Raw genomic sequence first — 24,679 nt, 5'->3', positions numbered from 1 at the left:
CCTGGAGTGTATACACCTTCAGTGAGAACTATGGATAGGAGCTACCTGGAGTGGAAACACCTTCAGTGAGAACTATGGATAGGAGATAGCTGGAGTGTAAACACCTTCAGTGAGAACTATGGATAGGAGCTACCTGGAGTGTAAACACCTTCAGCTAGGACTATGGATAGGAGATACCTGGAGTGTATACACCTTCAGCGAGGACTAGGGATAGGAGCTACCTGGAGTGTAAAGACCTTCAGCTAGGACTAGGGATAGGAGTTACCTGGAGTGTAAACACCTTCAGCTAGGACTATGGATAGGAGCTACCTGGAGTGTAAACACCTTCAGCTAGGACTAGGAATAGGAGATACCTGGAGTGTAAACACCTTCAGCTAGGACTAGGGATAGGAGCTACCTGGAGTGTATACACCTTCAGCGAGGACTAGGGATAGGAGCTTGACTTGGCTGACACTGTATTTCCTTATCAAATTTGAAGTGCTCCCCAGGAGAATACCAAAACAGGAGGCCAACAAAGCCACAACAATAAAGCTGCTTGTCATGTGTCCCTCAGATGGGGTGCTCAGGGTCGATGCGTTCGGAGTGTACATATCACACTTCAATGTGTTGGCACCTGCACGGGAGGAGGCCATTCAGCCCCTCGAGCCTGCTCCACCATTCAGTGAGATCATGGCTCAACTCCCTTTACCTGCCTTTGCTTCATAGCCTTTGGTACCCTTACCTCACAAACACCTATTGATCCCAGTCTTGCAAATTTCAATTGGCCCAGTGGCCACAGCCTTTTGCGGGAGGCAGTTCTCGATTTCCACAACCCTTTTTGTGAAAAAAGAGTTTCCTAATTTCACTCCTGAACGGCCGCGCTCTAATTTTAAGAAAATGCCCCTTTGTTCTGGATTCCCTCACCAGAGGAAGCAGTTTCTCTGGATCTACCCTATCGAATCACTTCATCATTTTAAAGGCCGTGATTAGTTCACCCCTCAAGCTTCTAAACTCAAGGGAATATAAATCAAGTTTATGCAACCTGTCCTCATAACTTAACCCTCTAAATCCGGGTATCATTCTGGTGAATCTGCGCTGCACCCCCTCCAAGGCCAGTGTATCCTTCCTGAGGTGCGGGGCCCAGAACTGAACGCTGTGCTCCAGATAGGGTCCGACCAAGGCTCTGTACAGCTGAAGCATCACTTCAGCCCCTTTGTATTCCAGCCCCATTGAGATAAAGACCAACATTCCATTAGCCTTTTTGATTGCTTGGTTGGCGAGAGACACTGTCAGAACTTTGTCAGCGTATTACAAATGATGTCTTACAGCAAATGCAAACCCCACCATAATTAAAGCCAGGGTCAGTTCTACCCAATCTGGGTCTCCTGCCCAGAGCGTGACATGCCTTTAAATCTGGAACATGTAACATCTGGCATTGGGCTGCCAGTGGTTTGCACGTGCTTTCTATTTAAGGAAATAAATATATATATTTTTAAATGGTCTGTGCCAAACCATTTAGGACTAGCTACATAACATCCTGTCACAGAGCAGCCACTGCCTGTAAAACGGACCTGGCAGATTGCCAAAAGTACAATGCCCTCTGAGTTGGCCAGCACTTCACTCGGCCACACTTACAACCAGACAGAGTTTTCATTTTTCTGACTTACTAATCACGTAATTTTCTCTCATCAAAGGCTGGAGTTTTGAATGGATAAATCTTACTAAAGTAAGCTGGTCATCCATTTTTCAACACGTCACAACCCTACATTAAGCTCCTTTCAACAGGATTTTCATCTATCTGGGTGTGTATTTTCCTCTCCAGCAGAAAGCAGGCATGATGTGAAAGAATGAGACTCGGTCCTGTGTAAAGTAATGATCCCAAACCTCCTGGCATGTACCCACTCCTACATACGAACAATGTCGGACAGGTAAAGACCCACTGGTCCATCGGGCCTCTCCCACCCACCTGTGATCCCTACTCCATTCCAATAGCCACTAATCTGTGCCTGTGGTGTATGTAACCTGTTCCACCTTAAGAGAACATAAGCCTGTTCCACCTTAAGAGATGTAGGCCTAGAAATTCACTGGCCTTAGCGCCGCTTTTGAGGCGCTAGAGGGCCTAGCGGCGAAGTTATGGCCAGTTTTGAAATTGACAGGGGCCCTAAATCGGCGTTAGGCCGGTAGCGCTGCGCCGGCACCGATGACGTCATCGGTGTGCGCAGCGTCCCGGTTGCCATGGTAACCCGCCCGAACTCGGAAATTGAGTTGCGGCCGCCTCGCCCGTGGCAGCCGCAAGCAACGTTCTGGCAGAGGTGCCTTACAGAACGTTGCGCCGGCGCATTAAAGGCCCCGCGGCGACCGGCCGCTTTCCCGCCGCCCGCCTGGCCGCAGCTCCCTCCCCGGAATTCCCCCCCCCCCCCCCCCCGGAACAGAAGCAAGCCCGGCACTTGTCCGAGGTGCCGGGCTCATTTTTAAAAAGATTATCGCGGGCCGCGGCCGGGTGCAGGCAGCTCCTCCTTAAGGGAAGGAGGAGGCCTGCACTTCCCGAACCTGCCGCACCGCAGCGGGCGCCGCAGCGCTGGAATAGCGCCGAAATTCAGCGCATAGCGCCAGTTTTCAGGCGCTAACAGCTTTCAGCAGCGCCGGCAGCCGTTTGGGCGCAGAAGTAGTGAATTTTTGGCCCGCCCAGCGCGACTTAGCTCCGGCACTAACTTCCGGCGCTAAAGCCGTCGCTGCGCCAAAACCCAATTTCTAGGCCGTACTACTTTCTCTGGCTGCTGTATACGTAATACCAGTGGTGACCACACCGGTATATAAGCACTGTGTAGTAATATTGTATTCAATATAGTCCCGACCTCCAACCAGTAAAGACCTGTTGAATTTACTCTTGTAGTCTGTGTAGTAATTATCACTATAACACACAGACTTAACAGTGGCGACGAGTCCGATTCTTACCCTGCGGCAGTTATTTCCACGGCGGCTTCGTCCACAGACAGGATGTCGAAGAGAGGTTTCCACCCTCATCACCCTACTGGAAGGCACGTCGAGCGGCAGGCATCGAGAAACCGGAGTGCAGAAGACATCCTGACCTCGAAGCCTCCATCAGCGACTGTCAGCTTTCTTCTTTCTACCTCGGTGGTGGGTAAGCCGGGCAGCGACGCGACAGAAAGTCAACCGCGTTGGCTGTACAGACGGGGCTGGGAAGACGGAAGAATAAGGGCGGTGAGATCGATCGCGACCGGAGATAAGGGCCGGGCCGCTTTCGAGCGAGAGGCGCAGCGCGGGGACATCGATCGCGACCGGAGATAAGGGCCGCATTCGGGCTAAAAGGCGCAGAGTCTGGGGAAACTGAAGGCGCGAGAGCCGCGGTGAAGCGGAGACAGCGTCGGGGGACGGTTGAAGACCGCCAAGCGCGGGAAAACCGCCATTTTGTGGGCGGAGGACGACGACAAAGAGCGGGAAGCCGCCATCTTGGATAACATAAAAATACAATAAATTGCAACGATGCCTAAACATGGGAACATTAATACCTTTGATAGTGACATCGAAGATTGGGCCATGTATGTAGAACGCATACAAAATTATTGTAAGGCAAATAAAATTCCTGATGCAGATAAAGCACTAACATTATTAAATTTAATGGGTGCGAAGACATACGGGCAATTGAAACACCTGTTATCACCAGATGAACCGGCGGATAAGACGTTCGATGAGATTGTTACTGTCCTGAAAAATCATCTAAACCCCACGCCGCTGATGCTAGCGGAACGATTTAAATTTTACGACAGAAGGCAGCTGCAGAATGAAAGCAATGCTGAATATTTGATGGAATTACGTAAGCTAGCAAAATATTGTCAGTTTGGAACGGGACTGACAGAGGCACTACGAGATAAATTTGTGTGTGGCTTATTTAAACAGGATACACAAAAGCGACTGCTCGAGGAGAATGAGCTGACGCTTGAGAAGGCGGTCACTATGGCAGCAGCACACGAAGCCGCAGCGAGAGGCACGGCAGTAATGCAGCTACGGTCACCGGAACTCGGTACAAACAAATTGGGTTTGAGTTCTGTCAAATGTTATCGTTGTGGAAAGACAACGCACGATCAGAACCAGTGTTGGTTTAAAAACCAAGAATGCAGAACGTGTGGCAGGCTTGGCCACATAGCTAAAGTATGCCGGTCAGGAAAGAAGACCAGCAACAAAAAGTCACCGCAAGGAAAATACGCAAAAGTACACAAGGTGACAAAGAACAGCTTGACCGAACAGAAGTCAGATTCAGACGCTAGCAGTAATGAACTGGATAGCTTAAGAGTACACAACGTTGGTAAGGATGCAGATCTCCAGACAATTTGGGTCACTCTTCAGATAGCAGGAGTCCAAGTAAAAATGGAATTGGACACTGGATCGGCATTGACGGTCATGAATAAGAAAGATTACAGAAGGTTATTCCAACATATTCCCCTACAGGATACGGAGATTATATTGAAAACATACACGGGGCAAAGAGTGTACCCCATCGGAAAAATAGAGGTAGAAGTGGTCCACAAGGGCGAAGAAAGCCAAGTAATGGACTTATATGTGCTACCTGAAGGAGGTCCACCACTACTAGGATGGGAGTGGATTAGGAAAATGAATATGGACTGGCACTCCTTGAAGGCACTAACGGTAGATTCCGGGGAAACAGATGTCAAACCTAAACGATTGTCCAGAATATTGGATGATGCTAAAGAGGTGTTCCAGCAGGGACTGGGAACACAGAGGAATTACGGCAAACATCAAGATTGATGAACATGCACAACCAAAATTTTTTAAAGCCAGACCGGTACCCTATGCAATACCACCTACTGTTGAAGCGGAACTGGAAGCACTAGAACGTTCAGGTGTACTGTCTAAGGTAGATTGGAGTGAGTGGGCTACACCCATTGTTCCCGTTATGAAACGTCCTGCGAGCAACAAGCCAGGAGATCCAGGGAAGGTTCGCATCTGTGGAGATTTCAAAATCACCGTTAATCCGGTGCTTCACACGGTGCAGTATCCGCTTCCACGGATTGAGGATATTTTCGCTTCATTGTCTGGCGGGAAACACTTCAAGATAGACCTGGCGCAGGCGTACTTGCAGATGGAGGTTGAGGAAGAGTCACGCCAATACCTCACAATCAACACGCATCGAGGGTTGTACCGGTACAATAGGCTGGTTTTTGGAGTGGCATCGGCTCCAGCAATTTGGCAGAGGGCCATGGAGCAGGTATTACAGGGAATTCCAGGCACACAATGTTACCTGGACGATATTCTGATCACAGGTGATGGTGATGAACAACATCTTGCAAACTTGGAACTGGTGCTCAACAGACTGAAAGAGTATGGACTTAGAGTAAATCGGCAGAAATGTGAGTTCTTCCAGAAGCAGATCTCGTACTGTGGCCATGTCATTGACCGGGAGGGGCTTCATAAGTCTCCTGACAAGACTGAGGCAGTTGTAAAGGCTCCCGCTCCGGAGAATGTCTCTCAGTTGAGGTCGTTTCTAGGATTAATTAACTATTACCATAAATTTCTGCCAAATCTATCCACGGTACTGCACCCGTTAAACGCTCTTTTACAGAAAGGGGTACCATGGGAATGGGGCGAAAACTGTAAGAAGGCATTTCGCAAAAGCAAAGAATTGATCACCTCAGACGAAGTGTTGGCTCACTTCAACCCGACACTGCCTATTCGGTTGGCTTGTGATGCTTCCCCATATGGTATTGGGGCAGTACTCTCACACAAGTTGCCAAATGGCACGGAAAGGCCAGTCGCGTTTGCATCCAGATCATTGACCTCCGCTGAGCGCAACTATGCGCAGATCGATAGGGAGGCTCTTAGCCTTGTATGGGGAGTGAAGAAGTTTAATCATTACCTGCAGGGCCAAAAATTCACACTTCTGACAGACCATCAACCGTTGGTATCCATTTTTAACCCTAAGAAGGGTGTTTCGGTGATGACAGCGCAGCGTCTCCAGAGATGGTCTCTTTTCCTAGGGGCACATCAATATCAAATAGAATTCAAAGGTACGAAACAGCATGGCAATGCTGATGGGCTGTCGCGCCTGCCACTACCTGAAGAAGACACGACGAAAGTTGACCCTGTTGAGTTATTTCATTCGACCATCATCGAGTGTTTACCAGTCACCAATGCAAGTATTGAAAGAGAAACCAGGAACGACCCAACACTGTCCAGAGTCTACGAGGTGACAGTGAAAGGATGGCCAACACGGGGTGGTCCTCTGTTACCGGCATTTTCGGCAAGGCGAGACCAGCTGTCCGTCTGCCATGGTACCTTGATGTACGGGACAAGAGTGATTATTCCTCCCAAGTTAAGGGAAAGAGTTTTAAACGAACTGCATGAAGGTCATCTGGGGGGAGTTAAAATGAAAAGTCTTGCTAGGGCTTATGTATGGTGGCCGGGTATTGACCAACAGATTGAGGAGTTAACGGAAAGCTGCGCTGGGTGCCAAAAAGTGCAAAATGCACCTCCGATAGCACCGCTACACCCATGGGAATGGCCTTCAGCCCCATGGCAACGCGTACACATTGACTTTGCTGGTCCATTCATGGGCTCCATGTTCCTAATCGCGGTGGACGCACATTCCAAATGGCCAGAAGTCATCAAGATGAATACCACTACTTCAGAAAAGACAATTGCGGTGTTAAGAACAATATTCGCAAGGAACGGATTGCCAGAACAGATCTGTTCGGACAACGGACCACAGTTTGTATCGGAAGAATTCTGACAATTCTTAAAGAAGAATGGAGTAAAACATTGTACCTCTGCCCCATATCATCCGGCGACAAACGGGTTGGCTGAAAGATTTGTCCAGACATTCAAAAAGGCAATTAAGGCCATGAACGATGATCAGATTCCGCTGCAACACAAGGTCGACAAGTTCCTGATGTCATATCGAAACGCCGATCATGCAGTGACTAACCAAAGTCCTGCCATGATGTTTTATAACAGGAGGTTGCGGTCCAAGTTGAACTTGTTAAAACCAGATGTGCGGAGGGAAGTGGAAAACAAACAGTTTCGGCATATTAACAACAAGACCACTCGAACTTTCGACGTAGGACAACCAGTGTTGGCAAGGGGCTATGGAAACGAAAAATGGCAGTCCGGAACAATTCGGGCCAGACAAGGACCTCTGATGTACACAGTAGATATTGGTCATAATGTGATAAGGCGTCATGCGGATCAACTGGTAGAGTCGAGAGCAAGGGTCGAACCCATGGTTGTGACAGAGACAACTGTGGAAGACGTTAATGAACCTGAAGCATCTACCTCGGCAGGGAATGTACTTGATGATGATGACACCCAATACATTGGAAACCAAATAGAGGAGGCACCTCAACAACAAGAATCAGAGACTACTGAGAGGCGTTATCCAAGCCGCATCAGAAAGCCTCCTGAGAGACTGAACCTTTGAACTGTTATACCTGAAGTTATATATGTATATATGTTATTATGTTATGTTAAATGGGGATATGACTGTTAAGCTAAAAAGGGAGGATTGTGGTGTATGTAACCTGTTCCACCTTAAGAGAACTTAAGCCTGTTCCACCTTAAGAGATGTACTACTTTCTCTGGCTGCTGTATACGTAATACCGGTGGTGACCACACCGGTATATAAGCACTGTGTAGTAATATTGTATTCAGTATAGTCCCGACCTCCAACCAGTAAAGACCTGTTGAATTTACTCTCTTAGTCTGTGTAGTAATTATCACTATAACACACAGACTTAACAGTGCCCGCTACATGTTAGAACATAAGAACATAAGAAATAGGAGCAGGAGTAGGCCAATCGGCCCCTCGAGCCTGCTCCGCCATTCAATAAGATCATGGCTGATCTGATCCTAACTGCCAATCCACTATCACAGAACCATCTCCTGCATCTAACAGAATTAGACACACGAAATAGGAGCAGGATCAGGCTACACGGCCCCTGGGCCCGCTCCGCTACCCACAGGGCCATGACCGATCCGAACCTAGACTCATGTCCAAATTCCTGCCCACTCCCCGTAACCCTTAATTCCCTTTACTTCTAGGAAACTGTCTATTTCTGTTTTAAATTTATGTAATGATGTAGCTTCTACAGTTTTTTGGGGCAGCATATTCCATGGACCTACCACCCTCTGAGTGAAGTAGTTCCTCCTCATCTCAGTTTTGAAAGAGCAGCCCCTTATTCTAAGACTATGCCCCCTAGTTCTAGTTGCCTGGTCTGTCACTGACATTTGTCTTTGTTACAGACTTGCGACAGGGCGAGGGACAGAAAAGCAACATGCAGTGAGAGAGCAATAAGAGGAAAATGCAAGACAAAAATTAAATAAAAGGAGGGATGAAGTTAGTCCAGTACAGATCTTCCACACGGACACTGAGCTCTGGACCGCTGAACCTCAGCGACTCTCTAAGACAGGCACAAAATTTGTTTATGTGGTTTATCGAGGGAGAAATTTGCAGGGCTAGTGGAGAAAGAGCAGGGGAGTGGGACTAATTGGAGAGCTCTTTCAAAGAGCCGGCACAGGCACAATGGGCCAAATGGCCTCCTTCTGTGCTGTAAGATTCTGTGATTCTGCGTGTGCTGTCACCATAACAAGATTGGCTGTTCCCCCTGCCCCACGATATAAAGGATTCTCTGCCCCTTTAAAAGGCGCCCCCCCTGACTGACTATTCAGATAGAGCGCACAGGATAATACTCCCAGAGATCATAGGAAGGGAATTACTTTACCATTTAAAAGCAAAACAAGGGTGGTTTCAGTCTGTTATATATTGTACAAGAAGTCCTAAGGGGCAAGTTTGTGATGCCACACTCATAGGGAAATAAATCAATGCCTGGCACTGCTGGTAGAATAACTTGTCTCAATACTGTAGCACACCACACACAGGCAGGTTGGGCTGGGCATGGAGCTCCTCAGCGATCCCATTGAAGCTCCAGTTAGAGATGACAACTGCTGTGTAACTGTTGGTTTCATTCATGAATGACTCATTTGTGAGTTAGTCTCCAATCTAATCCTGATAAACAGTTGCTGTTCCCTTGGCTTTAATAGCAAGATATTTTGAGTCACAAACAGCTGTCAGGATTTTCTAGCTGGGCTGTCCCATCTGAGAGGCTCAGGAGTTACCAGAAACTGCAAACCCAAGAGGAACCCGAGCTATTAGGGCAGCAGTTAATCCTCTAAGAAAAAGAAAAGAAAGACTTGCATTTCTATAGCGCCTTTCACGACACTTTACAGCCAATGAAGTACTTTTGAAATGAAGTCACTGCTGTAATGTGGGACATGCGGCAGCCAATTTGCGCACAGCAAGCTCCCACAAACAGCAATGTGAAAATGACCAGATAATCTGTTTTTGTTATGTTGGTTGAGTGATAAATATTGGCCAGGAAACCAGGGATAACTCCCCTGCTCTTCTTCGAAATAGTGCCATGGGATCTTTTACGACCACCAGACGGCTTAACCTCTGACAGTGCAGCACTCCCTCAGCACTGTACTGGAGTGTCAGCCTAGCTTTATGTGGGACTTGAACCCACAACCTTCTGACTCAGAGGCGAGAGTGTTACCCACTGAGCCATGGCTGACACTTGTGACAAACAGGTTGGTTGTATTTCCATTCAGTCTTCTTCCCGCGGGTGTCAAGGCATCACTCACTGCACGGTCACTGTCTGTTAGTCACTGTGATCACACCTGTTTGATCTGTTTGATCCGTTTGATCCAGTTGGGGTTTGAGCGCAGTCGATATTTTCAACAGAATATTCAAACCCGGAATGGACATCAAACCAGGAGCAGAGAGACACATTGACACATATAGAGTAGGGTTGCCACACAGCAAGGTTCAGGTCTGTCTTTGGCAGTGAATTGAACCCTAACTGCTCTGGTGGAATCCAGGTGGGTGGGCAGTTAATGCTGCCCAGTTTATTTGCCCGTCCTGTAGCCACTGGGAGCTGACCATTCCCAGCTTTTACTTGCTCTACTAAGTGGCAAGGATACCCGCCCAGCAAACTCACATGCGTCAATTTTCTAAGTCCGGGTCTGTGTGGAGTTTGCACATTCTCCCCGGTTTCCTCCGGGTGCTCCGGTCCCTTAGTGTTAGGGGGATTAAATACGTGGGGTTATGGGGATAGGGTGGGATATGTGTTGGTGTAGGCATTACGGGGATCGGGTGGGATATGTGTCGGTGCAGGCTCGATGGGCCTAAATGGCCCCTATCTGCACTGTGGGGTTTCTGTGATTTCTGTGAATCAGTTCTAATTTGACTTGCCCTGTTGTAACACTCGTCTGAATTGCGAGAGTTAATAGCACTCCATTCTCAGATCCAGGTTTATCTGCAGAATAATTATTCGCAACTCCAGATGCAATTTCAGACGAGTCTAGAAAGAAAGAACTTTCTATCGCGCCTTTCACGAACTCAGGACGTCCCAAAGCGCTTTACAGCCAATGAAGTACTTTTGAAATGTAGTCACTATTTTAAAGAAACGCAGCAGCCAATTTGCACACAGCAAGGTCCCACAAGCAGCAATGAGAAAAATGACCCTGCTACCATTGGCTCTCCATGGCCCATGTGATCCCAGGGGACGCTTCGAACTAACTGCGCCCCTGGGATACGCAAGCACTGCGCGCCAGCAGTTGGAGCAGGCCCAGGATCGGAATTCCACGGGGGCCTACAGCTCAACGGCCGGCGCGCTAGGTAAGTGCAGGTCGGAGGCTTGCACCCACGGGAAGCCACCGACCCGAATTTCTGGGCCACTGACAAATTATTTCAATGTGACAGGTTGGGTTGGACCAGTGCAGATCTCGGTCAGATATTAGGCGGTTCTTCTTTTCCCAGAGAGTAGTAAACCTGTGGATCAGCTTGCGCAATGAGTGCTGATTCACTGTATACCTTCAAGCGAGAGCTGGTCCAGTTACTGGCTGGGAAGGAGATCACTTCACACAAGAGGGAGGTACCAATTAATACAAGTCATGGTCAATGTGGCCTCCTGGACTAGTTTCAATCGCCTAGAGGGATTTGAAAGGAATTTTCCAGATTTTTATCCCCCTAATTGCCCTTGGGTTTTTGATCTGTTTTGTGCCTCTCCCAGGAGATTAAATGGCACCCCAGGGGGTAGGGAGCAACATTCCTGCTAAGCTGTGCGGCTGTGTGGCCCACCAGTGGGTCAGGAGGTCCCGCGCAGGCCGCTCATCGGTGTTTACCTGGGAGAACCCGCGCATGCGTGAAAATTTGAATGGGCCGCGCAGCCCGTTAAAGGGACCGCGCACGAAAAAATTATTGGGGTGAACATTGGTAAGCAGTCTCTTGACGTGATACATAAGACATCACAACTGTATGGGACAGGCTAGATAGACCAGCTGGTCCTTTCCTGTCCGAGGTTTGCGGTTGTCTGTATGTGAAAGGAGTCCTAAACATGGACCTCCAGCAGTGGTTGGTGGCATCTCAGCCAATCAGATAACGCTCGCTCTCAATCACCCTGGCTCAGTCCGGTCACCCTGGCTCAGTCCGGTCACCCTGGCTCAGTCCCGTCACCCTGGCTCAGTCCGGTCACCCTGGCTCAGTCCGGTCACCCTGGCTCAGTCCGATCTCTCCTGCAGTTGAATTAAAACAGGGTGTGATTGCGACAGGTAGTCAGATATTCTCATCTCACAGTCAGTCCACCTTGGGTCTGCTGGCAGTCTCCATTGAGAAGAGCAACCTCCACCAACACATCTACTAAAGTGAGGCACGTTACCCCTCTTTGTAGATGTGGGGGGGGGGGCAGAGTGGCTGGGAGAGCACAGAGCACCCCTCGGGCAGCCTGACCCTCTTGGCATCCCCCGAAACTCCTCTTTCATGGCGGCACCAGATTGGCAAATTCTCTGGTGTGAAAAAATATAATGATAAAGGCTCATGGGAGCATAAGTGCTAGTATTAAAATATATACACAAGTCCCGAAACATTTACATTTCAATTTTGTACCATTCTCTGCCCCATATTCATCGCATGCATCAGTTGGGAGCGTTCTATGCCATCTCAGCCCCAACCAGATTATAGAGCAGGGCCCAAAACCAGCCCAAAACCACCTTTTTTCCCTCTCCCACATGGCAGCTGTCTCCCATTCTGCCAGAGCATTTCACACCTAATCTAGAGCCGTCTTTTGTCTCCACTAGTCCTATCACCATCTCGTCTGGTTTTGAATACCTCTTAATGTCTCTTCACTTCTTTTGTTCTGTCCCAGCCCTACCTTTCGATCGATTTCATTTCCTTTCCAGTTTTGAAAAAGGGTTTTGACCCGAAACGTTGACTCTAATTTCTCTCCACGGATGTTGCCTGGCCTGCTGAGTTTTTCCAGCATTTTCTGTTGTTATTGTAAATTTGGCACAGTGGTGTGCACCAGATTTCCCCAGCCACTGCTGCCCAAGTGGAGCCCCAAATCAGGAGCTAAGTACACCAACATGGGCCGCACAGACTCACAATCAGACTCACACATACAGACACACTCATACCCACTTGTCTGCTCACTTTCTTCCCTGGCACAGATGAACAGGTGGATTTCTGTTGAATCCAAGCTGATAATGAAAAAGCTTCAATTGAACTCCCAGACTCTGGGGGAGCTCCGAGTTCGAGAATCCTAACTTAATATTTCCATCTTTAGTTATAATATTGATTATTTTTCTATTAGCAGGAGCGCTTCAACCAAGGACAGCCACAGAACTATTTTACATTCCTGAAGGGGCTACTATTGTTTACATCCTGTAGCTGTACTTGATGCTGAGTGCCTTCAGTCTCAGGGCCTGGTGCAGTGATACAGGAACTAACATCACTCCCCAGAGTGCATAGCTCCCAACAGCAGACACAGATAGAATCATGAGTCCAGCATGAGAAAAGATCGTTTGATCTTGAGACCACACCTTGAGTATTGTGTGCAGTTTTGGTCACCTTATCTGAGGAAGGATGTTCTTGCCATGGAGGGAGTGCAGCGAAGATTCACCAGACTGATACCTGGGATGGTAGGAATGACGTATGAGGAGAGATTGGGTCGATTGGGCTTATACTCACTAGAGTTTAGAAGAATGAGAGGGGATCTCATTGAAACTTATAAAATTCTAACAGGACATAGAAACATAGAAGATAGGAGCAGGAGTAGGCCATTCGGCCCCTCGAGCCTGCTCTGCCATTCAATGAGATCATGGCTGATCATCCAAATTCAGTACCCTGTCCCTGCCTTCTCCCCATATCCCTTGATCCCTTTAGCCTCAAGAAATATATCCAACTCTTTCTTGAATATATTTAATGAACTGGCCTCCACCGCCCTCTGTGGCAGAGAATTCCACAGGTTCACCACTCTCTGGGTGAAGAAATTCCTCCTCATTTCAGTCCTAAATGGCTTACCCCTTATCCTTAGACTATGACCCCTGGTTCTGGACTCCCCAGCCATCAGAAACATCCTTTCTGCATCTAGTCTGTCCAGACCTGACAGAATTGTATAGGTTTCGATGAGATCCCCTCTCAATCTTCTAAACTCCAGTGAGTATAAGCCCAATCGACACAATCTCTCCTCGTACGTCATTCCTGCCATCCCAGGTATCAGCCTGGTGAATCTTCGCTGCAACTCCCTCCATGGCAAGAACGTCCTTCCTCAGGTAAGGTGACCAAAACTGCACACAATACTCAAGGTGCGGTCTCACCAAGGCCCTGTACAACTGCAGCAAGACATCCTTGTTCTTGTACTCGAACCCTCTTGCTACGAAGGCCAACATACCATTTGCCTTCTTAACCGCCTGCTGCACCTGCATGCTTACCTTCAGCGACTGGTGCACAAGAACACCCAGGTCTCTTTGCACTTCCCCTTCTCCCAATCTATTGCCATTCAAATAATAATCTGCCTTCCTGTTTTTGCCACCAAAGTGGATAACCTCACATTTATCCACATTATAGTGCATTTGCCATGTTTCTGCCCAATCACCCAACCTGTCCAAATTGTACTGGAGTTTCACGACATCCTCCTCACAGCTTATCCTCCCACCCAGCTTTGTGTCGTCTGCAAATTTGGAGATATTACATCCAAGGGCAGCAGACGCATGGGAACATCACCACCTACAAGTTCCCCTCCAAGCCACACACCATCCTGACTTGGACCTGTATCGCCGATCCTTCACTGTCGCTGGGCCAAAATCCTGGAACTCCCTTCCTAACAGCATTGTGGGTGTACCTACACCATATGGACTGCCGCGGTTCAAGAAGGCGGCTCACCACCATCTTCTCAAGGGCAATTAGGGATGGACACTAAATGCAGGCCTAGCCAGCGACGCCCACATCCCATCAATGAATAAAAAAAAATAATAAAAAATGCCCTCGTCCAGATCATTAATATATATTGTGAACAGCTGGGGTCCTAGGACCGATCCTCGCGGTACCCCACTAGTCACTGCCTGCCACTGGACAGACTGGATGCAGAAAGGATGTTCCCGATGGCCGGGGAGTCCAGAACCAGGGGTCACAGTCTAAGGATAAGGGGTAAGCCATTTAGGACAGAGATGAGGAGGAATTTCTTCACCCAGAGAGTGGTGAACCTGTGGAATTCTCTACCACAGAAGGCAGTGGAGGCCAATTCATTAAATATATTCAAGAAGGAGTTGGATATATTTCTTAAGGCTAAAGGGATCAAGGGATATGGGGAGAAGGCAGGGACAGGGTACTGAATTTGGATGATCAGCCATGATCTCATCGAATGGTGGAGCAGGCTCGAGGGGCCGAATGGCCGACTCCTGCTCCTATCGTCTATGTTTCTATCCATCGAAGCCTTCTAGTACCCAACTCTCCAATTGAAGCCTTTCTCTTGATTACCCTAATTCTCCAATCATAGCCCTTCTTGTCATCACCCTAATTCTCCAATCATAGCCCTTCTCTTCACTACCCTTGCTCTCAGACAATGGAGCAGAGGCCAGTGACTTGACAGCCTCACCCTCCCATCGAGATGTCTAATCTCAGTTCCCCATTACTGTGCAGGCAACACTCTGCTTGCAGAAGCAGTAATCTGCAAGGTTCTGTGTTGACAGTGGAATGGAAAGAAAGAGCTTGCATTTGTATAGCCCCTTTCACGTCCTCAGGTTGTCCCAAAGCATTTCACGGCCAATGCCCAAAGGCAGAGCTGTGCTGACTGAAGCAGTGATACACCCGGTGACGTGCCCACAGGGAGATACTCACAGGTAGACGGCTTTTTCCTGGATTTGGACTCGCACCAGATGGACAGCCCATCCTCCTGCAGTTTCATCCGTCGATCCTTCTTCCATGTACTCGACTTTAGTTTTTGTAACTTGCTGCCTTTCAGCATGAACTTTACATCTTCATCTTCAAGCAGTCCTGAGAGAGACAGGAGGGCAAAGGTCAGAATCCAGCAACTCAATGACACAACCTTCAGACGGGACTTTCCTTTATTTGCCTGCGGGGTCTACTTTCCACTTGGATAGACTTGTCAAAAGGGAAAGGCTGGAGATAGTTATTAGTTCGTACTTTCCTCCCACATTTTAGGTTTTGCCGCCTGTCACAGTCCGAGTCCTGGTCAAGCGAGCAGATTGATGACCTGTTCTCTGCTATTTTCCAGTCCTGCCCTTAGAATCACTACATGTTACAAACAAAAACTGGCCATTCAGCCCATCAAATCTGGTCTAATCCCATTCACCTGCTCACTCTCCATAACTTTTAATATTCTTTTTTTTCAAGCAAATATCTAATTCCCTTTTAATTGAACATGGGCTCTCCTCCAACGATGAGTCGTGGCACAGAATTCCACATTCCCCTCAACCCTCTGTGTAAAGAGATTTTTCCTAACTTTCTCTTCATTCTTTTTGTGATTATCTTAAGTTTGTGCCACCTTGTCACCTTTTCTCTGACTAACAGAAACAGTCTATCGCTATTTCCCTCATCATAACATTGAAGACCTCGATTAGCTCATCTTTTACCTTTTCGGCTCGAGTGGAAAAAAGCTCTAAATCCTCACGTCTCTCTTCCTAACTATAACCCCACATCCCCGATAACATCCTAATGAATCTATGCTGCACCTTTTCCATGGATATCACATCCTTCCTACAATGGAATGACCATGTGGTAAACCACTGTTTGTATTCCACTGTGTACATGCCTGGACATGCCTCGGCTGACTCCTCCCACAAGTCCTAGTATAAAGGTGACTACTCCCCAGCCCTTTGTATTTCTGGACCGGTCGACCACTCAAGGCAGACCTTCATTCTTTTGTTAATAAAAGCCTTTAGTTACTCTCTTAACTCTCAGTCTTTTATGAGTAATTGATAGCGCATCAATTTTATTAACAAAATTTTTATAATGGAGAAGATCCTCACACCAGCATGCCTGGACTTAGATCATCGGGAGGCGGACTCATCCACCAAGTTTACTCACTGGCTTAAGTGTTTCGAAAAATTCCTGACCGCCTCCGCAGCAATCAAATCGGACGAGGACAAACTGGATGTCCTGACCTCCAAAGTGAACCACTGAGTGTACTCGGTCATCCAAGACGCGACCTCGTACGCGGACGCTATCAAGCTCCTCAAGGACCAGTACACGCGCCCAGTGAACGAAGTGTACGCCAGGCACCTTCTGGGGAGTCGTAAACAACAACCTGGGGAATCGACCGTGGAATACCTTCAGGCACTGTCTGTGCTTGGCCGGGCCTGTGGTTGTAAGGATGTAAAGGCCGCCGTGTACACAGAGGAACTTATCCGGGACGCTTTTGTAGCGGGCCACAGATCCAATTACACCCGACAGCGACTGTTGGAGCAGAGTGACCTCGACCTCAACAAGGCCTCTGAACTCGCACTATCATTGGATGCAGCCTACCGGGGCATGGATGCCTACTCCTCTGCACCGTGGACGCCGCGGGGAATGACAGCCTGGGACACGGTAGGACCGCCTCATAGCGCCGTGCCACCCCAGCCACACCCCAGCAATGGCCCAACTACCGCAGCAGTGTCCCAAGGCCAGACAGCAGTGCCCCAAGGCCAGAAATGCTACTTCTGTGGCCAGGCAAAACACCCCAGAGCGCGCTGCCCGGCGAAAAACGCGATCTGCTTGGGCTGTGGGAAGAAGGGACACTACGCTAACGTCTGCAGGGCCAAAGCCACCCCGAACCACAGCAGCGCCGCGTGTGGGCCATGCGGGCCGCCATCTTGGGCCTCCCCGGCCATGTGCGAACCACCGGTACAGCAGCCATTTTGGACGCCTCCAGCCACATGGGGATCATGGACGCCGCCATCTTGGACGACAGCCGGAATGCAGCAGGCCCCCAACACCGCCTCATCTGATACCCGCAGCGACACACCGACCCCTACGCTGGCATCCGTTACACTGGACCAAGCGAGACCGCACCAGCTGGCCAGTTCCACAATGGACGTTAAGGTAAATGGCCACGATACAATCTGCCTTTTTGACTCTGGGAGCATGGAGAGCTTCATCCACCCCGACACGGTGTGGCGTTGCTCTCTCCCAGTCCTGCCTGCGCACCAGCGGATTTCTATGGCCTCCGAGTCCCAGTCGGCGGACATCGGCGGCTACTGCGTAGTGACACTCGTAGTAGACGGGACCGTGTACGATCATTTTAAACTTCTGGTCCTGCCCGACCTCTGCGCTGCCGTCCTGCTGGGGTTAGATTTTCAGTGCCACCTTAAAAGTGTTACGATGGCGTACGGTGGACCCGTACCCCCACTCACAGTCCGCAGCCAGCAGCTCCCAAATTGCCCGCCGCGCACCAGGTGCAACCTCTCCACACTCAGAGTCACCCCCCCCCCACTGTTTGCTAACCTCACCCCCGACTGTAAGCCCATCGCCACAAAGAGCAGGCGATACAGTGCCGGGGACAGGGTTTTCGTTAAAACCGAAGTGGAGCGGCTCCTGAAGGAAGGGATTATTGAGGGCAGCACCAGCCCCTGGCGAGCCCAGGTTGTGGTCGTTAAGACCGGCGAGAAGCAGCGCCTGGTCATCGACTACAGCCAGACAATAAATCACTACACCCTGCTGGACGCCTACCCACTCCCCCGCATAGCTGATATGGTCAACCAGATCGCGCAGTACCGCGTCTTCTCGACCATTGACCTGAAATCAGCATACCACCAGCTCCCTATCCGCCCTGAGGACCGCCAGTATACTGCCTTTGAGGCAAACGGCCGCCTCTACCACTTCCTTAGGGTTCCCTTTGGCGTCACCAACGGGGTCTCCGTCTTCCAAAGGGAGATGGACCGGATGGTAGATCAAAATGCGTTGCAGGCCACTTTCCCATATCTGGACAATGTGACCATCTGCGGCCGTGACTTGCAGGACCATGACGCAAACCTCGAAAAATTCCTCCGCACCGCCCAACTCCTGAACCTGTCTATAACAAGGAGAAGTGCATATTCCACACAAACCGCCTCGCCATCCTTGGCTGTGTTGTGGAACACGGAGTCATCGGCCCCGACCCCGACCGGATGCGTCCCCTTATGGAACTCCCACTGCCCCACTGCCTCAAGGCCCTGAAGAGGTGCCTAGGGTTTTTCTCCTATTATGCCCAGTGGGTCCCCTACTATGCGGACAAGGCCCATCCGCTGATCAAGTCCACCTCTTTTCCCTTGACGGCAGAGGCCCGCTTAGCCTTCCACCGTATCAAGGAAGACATTGCCAAAGCCACCATGCACGCAGTGGACGAATCCATCCCCTTCCAGGTGGAAAGCGACACGTCCGACTTTGCCCTGGCCGCTACCCTCAATCAGGCGGGGAGACCCGTGGCCTTCTTTTCACGAACTCTCCAAGGCCCGGAGACCAGACACTCCGTTGTTGAGAAGGAGGCCCAGGCGATTGTGGAGGCTGTGCGTCCTTGGAGGCACTACCTGGCCGGAAAACGATTTACCCTGCTCACTGACCAACGTTCAGTTGCTTTCATGTTTAACAACAAGCAGAGGGGCAAAATCAAAAATGACAAGATCTTGAGGTGGAGAATCGAACTTTCCACCTACAATTATGAGATCTTGTACCGGCCCGGGAAGCTCAATGAACCCCCGGATGCGCTATCGCGTGGCACCTGCGCCAGCGCGCAGATCGATAGACTGCGGGCCCTCCACAATGACCTCTGCCACCCGGGGGTCACCAGGTTCTTCCACTTCATCAAGGCCCGCAACCTGCCTTACTCTATTGAGGAGGTCAGGACCATGACCAGGAACTGCCAAGTCTGCGCTGAGTGCAAACCGCACTTTTATAGACCAGACAGGGCCCACCTGATAAAAGCCACTCGCCCCTTCGAGCGCCTGAGCGTTGATTTTAAAGGGCCTCTCCCCTCCTCCGACCGCAATGTGTACTTCCTCAATATTATTGATGAGTACTCCCGTTTCCCGTTCGCCATCCCCTGCCCGGACATGACCAGTGCCACGGTCATTAAATGTCTGAACGACCTCTTCACCCTGTTCGGTTTCCCCAGCTATATCCATAGCGACCGGGGCTCATCGTTTATGAGCGACGAACTCCGTCAGTACCTGCTAACTAGGGGTATTGCCACAAGCAGGACCACCAGTTACAACCCCCGGGGGAACGGACAGGTGGAAAGAGAAAATGCGACAGTTTGGAAGGCCGCCCTGCTAGCCTTAAAGTCTAGGGGCCTTCCAACCTCCCGCTGGCAGGATGTGCTCCCCGATGCGCTCCACTCTATTCGGTCACTGCTCTGCACTGCCACTAACGCCACCCCTCATGAGAAAATGTTTGTCTTCCCAAGGAAGTCCACATCGGGGACATCGCTACCGCCATGGCTGACGTCCCCAGGGCCGGTCCTACTGAGAAGGCACGTGAGGACCCATAAAACGGACCCCCTGGTCGAGAGGGTCGATCTCCTCCACGCCAACCCCCAGTATGCTTACATTGCATACCCGGACGGGCGGGAGGACACAGTCTCCATAAGAGACCTTGCACCCTCGGGGGCCGCAGTAACCCACTACTCACTACCACCCCCCCCACGATCCGATATCCAGCCCCAGCAGACGGCAGGCCTGGGCCCCGCGACCCGCTTGACATCTACGAGGACGACACGCCTGTGCCACAGCCCACGCAGGACTCGACGCCGGAAGCTCCACTACCCCTGCCGTCGCCACGCCGATCACAGCGCCAGACAAGACCTCCAGAGAGACTCCAATACACTAACTTTTAATACACTTCACCCCGCCGGACTCAATTTTAAACAAGGGGTGAATGTGGTAAACCACTGTTTGTATTCCACTGTGTACATGCCTGGACATGCCTCGGCTGACTCCTCCCACAAGTCCTAGTATAAAGGTGACTGCTCCCCAGCCCTTTGTATTTCTGGACCGGTCGACCACTCGAGGCAGACCTTCATTCTTTTGTTAATAAAAGCCTTTAGTTACTCTCTTAACTCTCAGTCTTTTATGAGTAATTGATAGCGCATCAGACCAAAACTGCACACAATACTCCAACTACATCTTAAATCAAATTTAACGCTACTTCTTTGCTTTTGTATTCTAATCCTCTAGCTCCAAAACCAAGGATTCTGATTGCCTTTTTATGGCCTTTTCTACGTCCATCTTGAATGACCTGTGTATCTACGCATCAAGGTCCCTCTGTCCCTTCATTCCATTTAAAATATTGCCATTTAAGGTGCATTTCCTCTCCCTATTCTTCCCTTCAAAATGTATAACTTCACATTTTTCTACACTGAACTGCATCTGCCGCCTATCTGCCCATCCTGCTGTTGTATTACAATCCTCTTCGCAATTTGCCGTTCTCCAATTTGGTGTCATCTGCAAATGTTGATATTGTTCCATTAATTCCGGTATAGTAATTGAGAGAGTGGTCCACACAGACCCCTGTGGAACACCACTCACCACATCTTCAAATCCATTTACTGGGAGGTGTGTGAGCGCTGGGGGGAAGATTTATAATATTGGGCTTTGTATATCATTTATTACTAATAGTGACCAAATACACAGGACAAGGGATTGAGGTGTGTGTGGGTGTGTGTGTGGTGTGGGTGTGTGTGGTGTGGGTGTGGGTGTGGGTGTGTGCAGGTGGGTGTGCGTGGGAGTGGGTGTATGTGGGTGTGTGGGGGGGTGTGGGTGTGTGGGCCAGTTTGAATCAGTTGTAATTTGTGGAGCTAGGATCACGTTTCTAAGATTATAAAACATGCAAACGTTTCGAATGTTAATGGGATGATGCGAGGGACTCTGTGATTCGCCATTACATTCAGCACCTGACATCACCGAGACAAGTGGTCCATGAGAAAATGGCGGCAGCAACACTCATTGGCCAATAAAGATGAGAGACCTGATCTGGGGTTGTGCAGTTTGTGTTCCATTGTCTTCATGGAAAAGTATTTGGCAAAATATTTTGATTGTTTTGATGAAGGCAAAGTGGGAATAGTCATGCATGGATTTTCTCACGATGACACTACACACAAGCGCTGCAATGGAGTGTTTGCATGTGATGTGTGTCGTTGCACCAACGCTGTTTCCGTGAAGGCTTTTACTGAGGACCGCGAGCTGCCTGAATGTGGAACACGGGAACACGGGAGTTCAGTTAACAGTTAATCGGGGAGAGGCTACAGCTGCTATCAGTCCCGAGTTTTGAGCACACCTTGTGTTCTCGGATAGCGTGAGAGGATCAGGTCCTCACAGAGTTATTTATTGATGAGTGATTCCTGTCCCTTTTATCCCCAATCCCTCTCCCCTGGAGACGGGACTATGCCTGGGGCACAACTTCGGCAGGGGGAAGGGGGGGCAATCACCCGTACCATGTCCAAGTGCCAACTCTTCATGTGTCAACGTAGAGAGCATCAGCAGGCTATTCGACCGCTTGCAGCACCACAGCCAAGTCATGCACATTCCATCAGGAATTACTGGACAGCGAACAGGAACAAGAACCCTGAATAATCGTAGCACCACATTGACAGACCTGTTGCTGAGATAGGATAATTGAGCATAGATCAGGGATTGATCCCAGTACCTTGTGGTCTGAATGGCTGAGGAACCCTGCGAGAAACCTGTGCTCCTCCGGCCTCTTGAGCATCCCTGATTTTAATCGCTCCACCATTGGCGGCCGTGCCTTCAACTACCGAGGCTCTAAGCTCTGGAATTCCCTCCCTAAACTTCTCTGCCTCTCTCTCCACTTTTAAGAGGCCCCTTAAAACCTACCTCTTTGACCAAGCTTTTGGTCATCTGTCCAGATATCGCCATATCTGGCTCGTTGTCCAATCTTGTTGGCTAACGCTCCCGTGATCGACTTGGGAAGTTTTACTATGTTAAAGACGCTATATAAATGTAGATTGTTGTTGGAAGATACAAGGGGGAGAGATTCACAGTCTCGAGGTCCTGCCAGGGAGCCACACTCGCAGGAAACACGGACTCAGAGAACAAAGGCCATTGTGATGCAGTCCAGACTCTGACCCCGCTCCCCGAGAGTGTGGCTCCGTCCTGGAAACAGGACATCGCCCCACGGTCCCCACCAGCCACCCAACCACGTCTGCCTGACACCTGGACACAGAGTGAACCAGTCTGCGACTTACAGATGGTCAAATCAGCAGCTCGCTACAAACGTCTCTGGCCTCACTTTCTAATCTTTAATTGTTCACATGTCTGTAGGTCGGGGGTTAAACACATGGACAGATGGAGAAAGTAAAGCAAGTGTCTGGGTTTATTTAATGCAGCGGCAAACAGTCTCAGTGCAAAGCACATACCGCAGTACGAGACAGAATCTTTATATAGTCACCTGAAGATTGAATGACACAAAACTTGGTAACTGTCTCACTCATAGAGGCATTGACGAGACCAGTAGAAGAGATCGTTGGGCCAGGTGAACTTTCACTCCATGCCCTAGGGCCGGGGACCTCTCCAGTCTGGGGTACAGAATCCTCTATCAGCTCTCATACCCCGGGGTACACTGCCCTGTATCAGCGCTCATACCCCGGGGTACACTGCCCTGTATCAGCTCTCATACCCTGGGGTACACTGCCCTGTACCAGTCCCTATACCCCGGGGTACACTGCCCTGTATCAGCTCTCATTCCCTGGGGTATACTGCCCTGTACCAGTCCCTATACCCTGGGGTACACTGCCCTGTACCAGTCCCTATACCCTGGGGTACACTGCCCTGTACCAGTCCCTATACCCTGGGGTACACTGCCCTGTACCAGTCCCTATATCCCGGGGTACACTGCCCTGTACCAGTCCCTATACCCTGGGGTACACTGCCCTGTACCAGTCCCTATACCCTGGGGTACACTGACCTGTACCAGTCCCTATACCCCGGGGTACACTGCCCTGTACCAGTCCCTATACCCTGGGGTACACTGCCTTGTACCAGTCCCTATACCCCAGGGTACACTGCCATGTACCAGTCCCTATACCCCGGGGTACACTGCCCTGTACCAGTCCCTATACCCTGGGGTACACTGCCCTGTATCAGCTCTCATACCCCGGGATACACTGCCCTGTACCAGTCCCTATACCCCGGGGTACACTGCCCTGTACCAGTCCCTATACCCCGGGGTACACTGCCCTGTACCAGTCCCTATACCCCGGGGTACACTGCCCTGTATCAGTCCCTATACCCTGGGTACACTGCCCTGTACCAGTCCCTATACCCCGGGGTACACTGCCCTGTATCAGTCCCTATACCCTGGGTACACTGCCCTGTATCAGCTCTCATACCCCGCAGTACACTGCCCTGTACCAGTCCCTATACCCTGGGGTACACTGCCCTGTATCAGTCCCTATACCCTGGGGTACACTGCCCTGTACCAGTCCCTATACCCCGGGGTACACTGCCCTGTACCAGTCCCTATACCCTGGGTACACTGCCCTGTACCAGTCCCTATACCCCGGGGTACACTGCCCTGTATCAGTCCCTATACTCTGGGTACACTGCCCTGTATCAGCTCTCATACCCTGGGGTACACTGCCCTGTATCAGCTCTCATACCCTGGGGTACACTGCCCTGTATCAGCTCTCATACCCCGGGGTACACTGCCCTGTACCAGTCCCTATACCCCGGGGTACACTGCCCTGTACCAGTCCCTATACCCTGGGGTACACTGTCCTGTACCAGTCCCTATACCCCGGGGTACACTGCCCTGTACCAGTCCCTATACCCCGGGGTACACTGCCCTGTATCAGTCCCTATACTCTGGGTACACTGCCCTGTATCAGCTCTCATACCCTGGGGTACACTGCCCTGTATCAGCTCTCATACCCCGGGGTACACTGCCCTGTATCAGCTCTCATACCCCGGGGTACACTGCCCTGTACCAGTCCCTATACCCTCGGTACACTGCCCTGTACCAGTCCCTATACCCCGGGGGACACTGCCCTGTACCAGTCCCTATACCCTGGGTACACTGCCCTGTACCAGTCCCTATACCCTGGGGGACACTGCCCTGTACCAGTCCCTATACCCTGGGGTACACTGCCCTGTACCAGTCCCTATACCCCGGGGTACACTGCCCTGTACCAGTCCCTATACCCCAGGGTACACTGCCCTGTACCAGTCCCTATACCCTGGGGTACACTGCCCTGTACCAGTCCCTATACCCTGGGGTACACTGCCCTGTACCAGTCCCTATACCCCGGGGTACACTGCCCTGTACCAGTCCCTATACCCCGGGGTACACTGCCCTGTACCAGTCCCTATACCCTGGGGTACACTGCCCTGTACCAGTCCCTATACC

General features: G+C 50.3%; 1 protein-coding gene across 3 annotated transcripts in view; it reads right to left on the bottom strand.

Annotated features, from left to right (window-relative positions):
- The window catches only part of LOC147101507 (1-phosphatidylinositol 4,5-bisphosphate phosphodiesterase delta-3-like), a 275,280-nt gene that overhangs the window by 229,966 nt on the left and 20,635 nt on the right, over positions 1 to 24,679 (bottom strand). For all 3 annotated transcript variants that reach the window (XM_085966655.1, XM_085966656.1, XM_085966657.1), the window contains exon 2: positions 15,182 to 15,337. In XM_085966655.1, the coding sequence (XP_085822781.1) occupies positions 15,182 to 15,337 (156 nt within the window). The remainder of the gene's footprint in view (positions 1 to 15,181; positions 15,338 to 24,679) is intronic.

This window comes from Somniosus microcephalus, chromosome 24, assembly GCF_052327205.1.
Source record: "Somniosus microcephalus isolate GS21.2 chromosome 24, FLI_Smic_1.0, whole genome shotgun sequence".
NCBI lineage: Eukaryota > Metazoa > Chordata > Chondrichthyes > Squaliformes > Somniosidae > Somniosus > Somniosus microcephalus.
Note: the sequence above shows the minus strand (reverse complement) of the source record. Positions and strands in the feature narration are given on the sequence as shown.